General features: G+C 37.5%; 1 protein-coding gene across 4 annotated transcripts; it reads left to right on the top strand.

The window, feature by feature from the left end:
- Nucleotides 1-4,079: 4,079 nt before the first annotated feature.
- Nucleotides 4,080-11,652, top strand: LOC120081443 (pentatricopeptide repeat-containing protein At5g04810, chloroplastic). Of its 4 annotated transcripts, XM_039036314.1 has the most exons (11): nt 4,721-4,854; nt 5,578-5,720; nt 5,852-5,979; nt 6,274-6,414; nt 7,148-7,234; nt 7,388-7,541; nt 8,070-8,129; nt 8,722-9,150; nt 9,540-9,835; nt 9,924-10,053; nt 10,560-11,652. In XM_039036314.1, the coding sequence occupies exons 2-11, from the start codon at nt 5,709-5,711 to the stop codon at nt 11,094-11,096; spliced, it is 1,974 nt and encodes a 657-aa protein (XP_038892242.1). In that variant the 5' UTR covers nt 4,721-4,854; nt 5,578-5,708; the 3' UTR covers nt 11,097-11,652. The 4 variants fall into 4 exon arrangements, with proteins under 4 accessions (XP_038892240.1, XP_038892242.1, XP_038892243.1 ...); XM_039036312.1 differs by lacking the exon at nt 5,578-5,720 and having other exon boundaries at nt 4,080-4,854; XM_039036315.1 differs by having other exon boundaries at nt 5,578-5,979.
- Nucleotides 11,653-11,969: the final 317 nt, after the last annotated feature.

The following is an 11,969-nucleotide window of genomic DNA, read 5'->3' as shown; positions in this document are numbered from 1 at the left end:
GTAGGTCAGTTCCACCTCAAGAGTTGAAGAAACCTCGACGCAGTGGGAGGGTTACGAACCCGCCTAATCCTAGCTATGGTGACAGATGGCGACGTTGAGAATCCGTTGTCCTATAAGAACGCAATGGAGGATGTTGACCGGGATGAATGGGTCAAAGGCAAGAATCTCGAGATGGAGTCGATGTACTTCAACTTGATATGGGATCTTGTAGATCAGCCTGATGGGGTAAGACCTATAGGTTGTAAATGGATCTACAAGCGCAAACGGGGTGCTGATGGGAAAGTGCAAACCTTCAAGGCCTGACTTGTGGAAAAGGGTTATACCCAGGTGGAAGAAGTCGACTATGAGGAGACTTTCTCACCTGTTGCCATGTTAAAGTCGATCCGCATGATAGTGCATCGAGGAGATGTAATCGTCACGAAGATCTCCTCGGAGCAAAACGTTGTTGATCCGTTTACGAAGGCTCTCACAACTACAGTGTTTGAGGGTCACCATCAGAGCATGGGTTTACGGGACCGCCCGGGCTGGACTAGGGCAAGTGGGAGATTTTGTTGTACTGGGTTTTTATGCCCTAGTTTATTGTTTTGTGCCTGTACTCCCCACTTTGCTTTAGGACAAGTGAGAGATTGTTGGGGTTTGTGCCATAAAGTCTCGTGTTCTGTAGTTTGTAAACAACTTTGTACGAACACTTGTGATGTATAATATAAATGATATTTACTTCACTATTTGACTTTGCACGTTTAAATGCTTTTTATTTTACCACGAACCAATAAACTTAATATCCCTGGTTGTCTTTATGTAACTTAAGCATGTATGTAGTGACATACAAGTGGATCATGTCTTAAGTGACAACTAAAATAGTCTGTAGTATATGGATATAGAAGGGAAACCTTATCCTGGTAATACTATGGACACGACCCGCTTTGTGGAATTGTTACAAATGTTGTGACTTGTCACAGATGCTTTGATCCTGATCATTCGTGTAGTGGACATGCGAGCGGGGGCGTCCTATACAAATAGTTTGTATAAGACCTGACCACGAAGTGTTAACATCTCGTTATATAACACTGTTCATGACTGAGACTTCACTTCACTAGGATGACCATAGGTAACATGACCTCAATCCTGAGTGAGTTGGGAATTCCTGCCATCGAGGGCGATCATTTGATTTGCATGGGTGCGAGTGGCCAGAATGCCGACTCAAACCTACCATTTTGGAGATTCGTCTGATATGGGAGCTGAGAACTCAGCTTCACAAAATGGAGTTCACTCCATCCCCAAAGCAGAGGTAAGTAGATAGATTACTCTCTTAAGGGCTGATCCCGGGGCTTGAACGATGTGGCGCCACACACCTTCTCATGGCCCAAGAGGTGTTCACACATAGTAGGACTATGTTGTATTATTCATTAGAGGGATTAGTGGTACTTAAGGAAGAATATGTAATTACAAGGGCAAAACAGTAAATTGGCCTATTGTAATTACGAGCATCTGTGAAAGTTCATTGTACTGATGATTGGTTATATCCAATGGACATAGAAATATTTATGGCAAGAAGAGTTCAACTGCCGGTCTTCAGTGGAATGCCTGACAGTTAACGGATGATGGATATCGTTACTAAAGAGTTTAGTCAGTTATTCATGTACCGTTGGAGCTTCGAGCCATAGGCCCATAAGGTCCCCTTGGTAGCTTGGATATAAGTTGAGAGTCAGTTTTTGGGTCTATTTGAAATGTTCAAATTGACAAGAGGGAGTTCGATTGATATAATTGAACGAGTTAATTAAATATGATGTAATTAAATTTATGTATGAGATACATTAATTTGGAAGAAATTGGATATAAATATGATTTAGATATAGTAGAGGAAAATATTATAATTAATATATGATATTAATTTAGATGTTATGAATATGATAAGATCACATCCATTGGACGGTTATAAAGGAAATGAGATGGCATCTCTTCTGTTCTAAATAATGGATGAGTGCATTATAAATAACTGACGGCGTGTTGAGCTCGAGGGCGCAGATATTGTGAAAAAGATAGTGTCATCGTTTAGAAAATCAGTGCCTATACGATAATGACTACACGATCGCTTACATATACGATATTGCTAAGTGATCGCTTATCGATTACACCGTCTCGCGCTACTAACTAAACGATCATTTACCTTTTTTTAAGCGATCTTTTAGCTCCCGGTATTTACTAAACGATCGTATAGATGATTGCTTAGTTTTTCTTATGGGATCGTTTCGACGATCGCTCATCCTTTTCCTACATGATCGTTTATATGATCGCTTACCTTTTCCTACCGATCGTTTAGACGATCGCTTACTTTTTCCTACACGATCGTATACTTCACCTAAATGATCAAGCATCTTGTCTATCCGATAGATGACCTCATCTCCACTTGCTTGATCGTTATGTACGGTCTCTCTTCCTTCTTCTCTCTACCAAATTCGAACAAAGCCCACACTTTGGATTCTCACTCCAAGAATACTGAGAGCTCTGAGTGGTGTTGTCTTCTCCGTTTCCTTCTGTCCGGGTGGTGATTGTTCGAGGTAGACGGTTGAGTTTTAGACTCGTTGTGAAGGAGAAATCCTCATCTGGTATGATCTTTTGATCTCTTTAGCATTATGAATGCATATTAGTATGTGTTGAATGTATATGTGATAATTCAGTCACAATAAATTGGAAAGATCCGCTTCCGCTCGTAGGTACTCTTGAATAAAAGTTTCTTCAATTATAAATATAAATGATAACTAACTTCCCACAATATATTTATAACCTATAGTTTTAATATTTCATCTTATGAAGCAATAAACCATAACTCTTTTCTATTCCATGACACTTAATGTAAATCTCATTCACATTAATCCTCCACTTGATGTATTTTATACACCATACCAATCATATCATATATAATCGAATTACCTCTTGTCAATTTGAATATTTCAAATCAACACCAAGTACTGATCTTCAACTTGAATCTATTGAGCTACCAAGGGGACCTTATGGACCTATAGCTCGAAGCTCCAACGATATGTGAATAATTGACTAAACTCTTTAGTCATGAGATCCACCATCCGTTAACTGCCAAGCACTCCACTAAAGACCGACAGCTGAACTCTCCTTACTATAGATATATTATGTGTCCATCTTAACTAATCAATAGTGTGACAACCCTTCATAGATCACTCATAAGTACAGCTCGGTCAATAACTGTTATGCCTCTGTAGTTACATCTAACTTATTAATTAGCACTAAATCCTCCAATGAACGTAAGACTTACTATGATTGAGTCTTCTCTTCCAAAGAGAAGCTGTGGCCACTATGTTTAAGCCCCAGAATCAGCCCATTAAGGGAGCAATCTATCTACTTATCCCTACTTCATGGAAGAGTGAATTCCATCTTGTGTAATTGAGTTCCCAACTCCCAAATCAGAAAAGTCCTCAAAAAGATAGGCATGTTGAGTTGGCAATCTGGTCACTCTCACCCATACTAATAAAAAAACCACCCTCAAAGGCAGGAGTTCCCAAAATACTCAGGATTGAGGTCGTATCACCTAGGTTGTTTAGGTGAGATGTAAGTCTCCAGTATCAACGACATGTCTAGTCATCTCGTGGTCTGGTCTTATACAAATTCTTTGTATAGAACACCTCCGCTCGCATGTCTCCACATGAATAGTCAAGATCTACCATGTAGTAGTTTACAACACTTGCAAACCTCTACAAAGCGTGTCGTATCCGTAGTGTCACCAGGATCAAGTATCCCATCTTAATCCTTATACTACAGACCCCTATTTAGGTTATCACTTAAAACACGATCCACTTGTATATCACATATACATGCTTAAGTTTACATAAGATAACAATGGAACTTTGTTTATTGGATATGAGTAAATGTCAGAATAAAATAACAATTATTTTATTTATAAGTAATGTGTATAGTTACAAACCACGAGACTTCGGGAGAATTAGGACACAAATTCCATTAATATATATATATTACATTGTAAATTTGTAATTTGAAAATATCCACGAAGGAGGGGATAAGAAAACTCCTATTTATAAGATTGGAAGTTTTGAGTCATCACTTGATTGCTGGATGAAACAGACCATAGGCTAAAGAGTAAAGATAGATAAAAGATAATGGATGTTCGTTCACTCTCAAACACCAACACCACCACCTCCTCCGCCTCTTTCTTCGCCGTCTTTCCCCCACATCGCCGCCGCCACCACCACCATTCTAACCCTTCTTCCGCCCCCTGTTTCCCACTCGCTCTCCGACAAGCTCTGGCTCTCGAGTAAACTCTCGCCACCGCCTCTCCCGATTCCGGAGAGATCGGAGGAAGACCAAAATGAAATTGAAGAAATTGAAACTGAGAATTCTTCGAGTAAGGGGCGGAGAGAAGTTCAATTCCGTCAAGAGGGTAAGGTTTTTGTCGGGAACTTGCCTAATTGGATAAAGAAGCATGAGGTCCAAGAGTTTTTCCGGCAGTTTGGTCCCGTGAAGAATGTGATATTGATTAAGGGTCACAATGCTATGGAAAGAAATGCAGGGTACGGATTCGTCATATACGATGGGCTAACTGCAGCTAAGTCGGCCATGAAAGCCGTTGAATTTGACGGTGTGGAGTTTCACGGAAGGGTTTTGACTGTGAAATTGGATGATGGGAGGAGGTTAAAGGAGAAGACGGATGAGAGGGCGAGATGGGTGGAGGGAGATGACAACGTGGAGTTTCGCTCCCATTGGCATGAAGAGAGGGATAAAGCACGAAAGGGCTTTCGCAAGGTTATTGAGACAGAGCCGGAGAACTGGCAGGCGGTTGTCTCGGCTTTCGAGAGGATCAAGAAGGTAGTTTCTTGAATTCCTTCGAAATGTTTCTGAATTATGCAAATTCTCTTATATAAATGAGAATAGTTTATATGTAAATTCACTAGGATTGTTGCTCAACTTATATGTAAATTTCTTTCTATTTGTTGTATTTCAACTTTGGGTCAAATACTTTCAATCTTTTTAGTTCAACGATATATTGTTGGGTTGGAGATTTGAGCATCAGACTTTTAGTCGAAGTTATAACGATTCAACTAGTTGAGCTATACATGGTTGGGCAATGTATCAAATATTTTTTTTATTACCGTAGTTCTAGCCAACCTTGCCATCTTTAGGCAATGGGCCTTGAGCTTTCTTTTTTGCACCATGTTTCCATAGCTTGCATTTTTCATGGTTATTGAATCTATGTTGGGTTGGATAACTCCATTGTAGTAATATAATAATGTGGTTGAAATACAGATATTGTCTTTGCTCCACATTTGTGTTCTTTCATTTATCTTTATGAAAGCTTTGTTTCTGTTTTTGTTTTGGTTTTTGTTTTTGTTTTTTTCTCTTTTGAAAAAGAGAAAAGAAGAAAAAATAAATTCATTAGTTAGTAAGGTTGGCAGAAATAATTGAAGACTTCATGGTATAGTATAGGTACTTTAAACTGTTAGTTTACAACAAATTAATGAATGCTTTTGGAATAACTTTTTCGGGTATTCATGCATAGTTTTGTCTTATAAGTTATAACTGATAATTCAGGGTTTCCCATTAATTTTGGAGTTTGTTGTAAGAATTATAAACAAGCTGAGTGCGTATATATTGGTATAACAAAGTATCATCGTGCCTACCTGTGTTCATTCATTCAAACTTTCACACCCAATGGTATATTCATGAGCTTGAGGGTATGCAAGCTCTGAAACATCTCACATTCACCTTTTGCTGAATTTTATACATAAAAGTTGAATTCAAGCATTTTCATATTAATTGTTTTGATCTTTTCTGTTATTTTGGGGTGAATTCTACTATCATTAAGCCTTCTAGGAAAGAGTATGGTTTGATGGTGAACTACTATGCAAGAAGAGGTGATATGCATCGTGCACGTGAAACCTTTGAAAAGATGCGAGCTAGGGGAATAGAACCTACATCTCATGTCTACACAAAGTAATGACTATACCTATTTTTCCCTTTTTCTTTTGTCATATGTTAATTTGATTTCTATGTCAGCCAAACATTTTTGTTTGATTTATTGACACAAATGTCATCATTCCAGTTTTGAATGGTTAAAGTTTGATTGATCTGTATAGAACGGCAATAGTATTTTATGCTTGAAATATATATACAGATGGTATATAACTTAATTTCATTGCCAAAAATATATATACTATATTAATTCAATCTAAATGTTTTTCTCGAGTGCTTCTCTTACGATAACAGTAAGCTTTAAATGATGTGCAGCCTTATTCATGCTTATGCAGTTGGTAGAGACATGGGAGAAGCATTATCTTGTGTTAGAAAAATGAAAGAAGAAGGCATAGAAATGAGTTTGGTAACTTACAGCATTCTTGTGGGTGGATTTGCCAAAATGGGAAATGCAGAGTAAGTAGTTACCATTAGAAGTATGCATGCGTAGATTCATAAGATTTTCATTATATCTATACACATACATACATACATACATACATACATATTATATTTCTTTTGCTTTATGTGTCAGAAAGCCGGACAACTATATTGTATGGTAGAAAGGATAAAAGAAATCTAAACTAGCCCTTCTCTCAAAATAATAATAATGAATTGGGTAGTTTTATGTCCTTTCTTACTTTACCATGGATATATATTCTTGCCATTGGAGTCCTTTGAAAACTAGTGAAACCTACAAGTACCTGATAGTCATTTGCACCAGTGATACCTCTCTTATACAAATAAAGAGGCTGTCTGCGTTGTCAGACCTCATGAACATTTGATTAGGCTTCTTGATTAATATGTGTGTATGTGTGTATATAATTGAAAAAAACCGAGCTTTCATTCATTAGTGTCTACTTAAGTTTATTAATCGTAGGCTTGTAGTCATGTGGTGGTCCTCTTCATTGTGAGGGTTCCATGGTAATGATCATTGCAATTTTGCAGAACAACATCAAGGGTTGCCTTTATCTGGCTGCCTTATGGTTGAACCTATGAAGGACACATTTTTTTTTTCTGTAATTTCTAGTCTTTTAGAATTTTTTTTCTTTGTTTCCAACTTTCCATACCCATGGGCAAGATGCATAAGCCATTTTCCCTTTGCTTCTATTTTGTCTAAATTGTATTACATTTGCATTTGTCTTGGAAGATCTGCAGATCACTGGTTTCAGGAGGCCAAAGACAAACACTCTTCATTGAATGCAATCATTTATGGGAATATTATATATGCTTACTGGTAATTTGAGATATCAATTTTGACTTTAATTATTATGGAAATGACAAACGCCTTCCTTGTTTATGTCGCTGTCAAGTCTCTGTTTTCTTGGATTATTTGCTAGTGTTTTACAAGGGGCATGCCATTATATTTATTAATTAGTTTTGGCTGCAGTCAATCATGCAATATGGATGGAGCTGAAGCTTTGGTGAGGCAAATGGAAGAAGAAGGCATAGATGCTCCAATTGACATATATCACACCATGATGGATGGCTATACAATGGTTGGTGATGAGGACAAGTGTCTGCTTGTGTTTGAAAGATTTAAGGTACAGTTCCAGTGTAAAGTTATTATTGTTTTCTTTTCTATTTATTTATTATCTATTTTGGGGGGTAGGGTGGAGGTGGTGGTAATGGGTGATGTTATCATTTTTCGGTGGAATCTTTATACATAATATTCACACAAGTCAATTTCAGATGACCTTGATTGCATTGGTCGTAAGAATTTTGGTCTCACAGACATATGAATACCAAAGAAATGATTGAGAAAGTCAATTTCAGAAGCCGAAATCGAAAGAGAAATTTGGTTAGGGTTGGGAAAATTTTTATGGTGACAAGGAGTTTTATGGGAAAAATTTGCATTGGCTAGCAATAACGATTTGAAGTGAAATCGAAAGAGAACGGTTCAATTAGAGCGCTAATAAACTGTGTTTAGTTAGGGTTGCTGTTGTTTATATGGTCCGTACCTAGCATTCTTTATCTGGGTTGGTATTGCCCTTCTCTATCAATGAAATAATTGTCATCAATTTTAATTACACTGCCTTTAAACTTCTCATATTCTATTAATTATGATGCAGGAATGTGGTTTGAATCCATCGGTCATTACTTATGGATGTCTCATTAATCTTTACGTAAAGGTAAAATTATTTTTTTATCCCCCTTTTCATTAATCATATTCTCGATTTCCTTATGTAATCATATGGTAAATCTTTAGATGGAAATGAAGCATAACATTAGTTTATACCTGTTTCCTTTCCCCTATTCCTGTGTTTGGCCTCACCACTTTTTTCTTTCAAGATGACAATGGGTAATCAAATGATGGACATGTTATTCTTGATATATATCAGAAACAAGAAGAAAAGATGAAAAAAGATAACAAACTATTGCTATTTTGTCAAGTTCTTTCATATTTCTGGGGTATGTTACACGTGTTATTGTGTTTATACTTGCATATCAGATTTTTGCGGCTGTAGCTATTTAAATTACGATTTGCATTTTACATCACTTCCTATGAAAGTTTTGGACGTCTAAATACTTTGCTAGGAGTTGGGACACTGAAAGCTGAGTGAATTTGGTTGTCACATCACTTCTTCTCGTCTCTATGATGATTCTGATTTTGAAGATAATGATGCCTGTTATTACGAATATCATCGTTACATAGGTTCTTGCATGTATAGGGTTACAGATTATCTTTTATTATTTTTTACCTATCTTTCGTCATTCTTTCAGCTTGGGAAAGTTTCCAAAGCTTTGGAGGTTAGCAAAGAAATGTTGCACGCTGGCATAAAACACAACATGAAGACCTACTCCATGTTGATCAATGGGTTCTTGAAGTTGAAAGATTGGGCTAATGCTTTTGCTATTTTTGAAGATTTGATAAGTGATGGTATTAAGCCTGATGTAGTACTTTATAATAATATTATCACGGCATTCTGTGGGATGGGGAAGATGGATCGTGCTGTTTGTACTGTCAAGGAAATGCAGAAGCAGAGGCACAGGCCCACAACTCGAACATTTATGCCCATCATACATGGTTTTGCGAGAAAAGGAGAAATTAAGAAGGCGCTAGATGTATTTGATATGATGCGGATGTCTGGATGCATTCCAACCGTGCACACCTATAATGCTCTGATTCTTGGTCTTGTTGAGAAGCGTAAGGTAATCATCTCAAGTGACTGCTATAGAACGTTCCATGCCTTGGGAAGTTCCTTTCTAACCACAGCTCCCACGAGATTACTCTAGTAGTAGTATTAAGCCATAAGATCCTGACTTTTCTTTAAATGTTGGCCCCATAAAATGAAGTACTCGAAATCTTTAACGCCTCTATGGAATGCCGACTCCATCCAACTTCTCATGTCCATGAAACTAATTGTAGATGGATGTTTGCATTTTAATTTGCAAGATCCTAGTTTCACTCATATTGTTGTAGTCTTTTTAAAAACTTCTGGTGGAGTTTCTTATTTCCTTTTTATTTTATTGTATGATTGTTCATCCATAATTTCATTAGTAGTAATAGTTCACTTTTTGGGGGAATTCTCCTCTTTTAGATGGAGAAGGCTGTACAAATACTGGATGAGATGACGTTGGCTGGCGTAAGTCCAAATGAACACACATACACAACCATCATGCATGGTTATGCTTCTTTAGGTGATACAGGAAAAGCATTCTCTTACTTCACGAAACTGAGGGATGAGGGTCTGGAGCTCGATGTTTATACATACGAAGCATTGCTTAAAGCATGCTGCAAATCAGGCAGGATGCAGAGCGCATTGGCAGTCACCAAGGAAATGAGTGCTCAAAATATCCCAAGAAACACCTTTATTTATAACATTTTAATTGACGGGTATGCCATCCAAGATGTATTAGTTTCTGATTATTTTGATGTTTCTTTCATGTAATTCTCATTGCACTAATTATCTTTTTCCATGTAGATGGGCTCGACGAGGCGATGTTTGGGAGGCAGCTGATCTAATGCAACAAATGAAACGAGAAGGGGTTCAACCTGACATCCACACATACACATCCTTCATAAATGCTTGTTCCAAGGCTGGAGATATGCAGGTATCCGCCAAAATATCATCTCTTTTTAGTTTATAGAACCCGTTTAACCTGTATTTGTTTATAGAACAAATATATTTTGACCATTTGAATTTGAATAGTCTATTCCAAAAATAAAACTAAGCTTTTACTGAGACAAGTGAAAGGATACAGATTGGACCAATATAAAAGAAGAGAAGTGCTCTGGGAAAAGGACTCCAATTGGGTTGAGGGAATGGAACAACATGAAAACTGTGAAAAGGACTCCAATTTTTGTTATCTTATGAAATATTGGGCCGAGGAAAATAGGAGAATGTTTTGAAGTTTTGGGAGTCCTTAGGTAAAGTAAAGTGTGGTGGCCTATGCCTAGATTTTATAGCTCTTTTGAATGTTGGTTTCTAAGCATTTTGGTAAATATCCTTCCACTCATAGTTGGTATTTAGGTTCATGAAACATCATCCCTTCATCAGTCCATGATTTAACCACCATCTTTGCATGTATCAAATTCTAACCAGTTAACTATTTTCCAGAGAGCAACTAAAACAATTGAAGAAATGAAATCTACTGGAGTGAAGCCTAATGTTAAAACGTATACTACACTGATTCATGGTTGGGCACGTGCCTCTTTACCAGAGAAGGCATTATCATGCTTTGAAGAGATGAAACTATCTGGGTTGAAGCCAGACAAAGCTGTTTACCATTGTCTGATGACGTCATTACTTTCAAGGGCCACTGTTGCAGAAGGATGCATTTATCCTGGCATTCTCTCTGTTTGCAGAGAGATGGTTGATTGTGGACTAACAGTAGATATGGGGACAGCAGTTCACTGGTCCAAGTGTTTACTCAAAATTGAGAGAACTGGTGGTGAGATTACTGAAGCCTTGCAGAAGACCTTCCCTCCAAACTGGAACTTGTATAACAATGCCCTCACAAGCTCCGATGTAGCCCCGGATGACGAATCTGATATAAGTGACGACGAGGATGACAACATATGTCAGGGGGGAGTATCGAATGCTGGCGATGATGGTGAAAGCGATGGTGATGTAGTTGGCAGATCATGGTTTTGAGTGCAGGATGGCTCTGCACAAAAGCCTAGAAACAGACCTTTTGAGAATTGAGAGCACGCAAATAGAATCCCACTGTTAAATGGTTAGTAATTTGGCCCTACTACCTTGTTCACCGATTCAACCATTTGGTTTGAGATTATATTCTTTTATGTAGAGGCTTTTAGATTTACTGATTTGCTGTTTATGTAATAGTTTCCTATATAAATCTATTGGGGGACTTCCTGTTTAAAAGAAAGTAGGCTAGTGGAAGGAGGCATTCTGATATCAAGATGTAAACTTAAAAAGAGGAGATTAAACTTGAGTGTATATTCAGCTGATTTTTATATGGAAAGCATCCTCCACAAGGCTTCCAAACATTTCTCTATTTGGTAAAGAAAAATCAACATCTAGAGCGAAGAGATTTGAACTTCTGACCTTGGAGGTCTATGTCTTTACCAGTTGAACTATAACTAGGTTAGTTGTAACTGTAACTAAGATTTATTATCTTACTGATTTTCTTGACATCCAAATGTTCTAGAGTCGGGCGGATTGTTCTATGTGTAAGTTGGTTCGGACACTTGCTTTTAAAAAAAACAATTAGGTTGGTTGTACAAAATTGTATCGAGATTGATCTTCTTAAATTATGCCATTGATTTGACACTTTCAAACTCAAAATAAATTCGAACAGAAAACAGGCATGGTTGATTCGACGATAAGGAAGCATTCTTGTGGTTCCACCAAACAGCATTGCAGATTTTAACATGTTCTTCCCACCACTGCCTCATCTCCATCAAGGAAGCAAAGTGGGGTTTTAAAAATCAAACCATCTCAGGGTCCAATGTGATGAAATTGAATCTTTGCCTAATTTTGCAACTAGTTTTGAATGATTGTATA

This window comes from Benincasa hispida, chromosome 7 (genome assembly GCF_009727055.1).
Source record: "Benincasa hispida cultivar B227 chromosome 7, ASM972705v1, whole genome shotgun sequence".
Classification (NCBI taxonomy): Eukaryota; Viridiplantae; Streptophyta; class Magnoliopsida; order Cucurbitales; family Cucurbitaceae; genus Benincasa; species Benincasa hispida.
The sequence above is the reverse complement of the archived record's forward strand: the minus strand, read 5'-3'. Positions and strand labels throughout refer to the sequence as shown.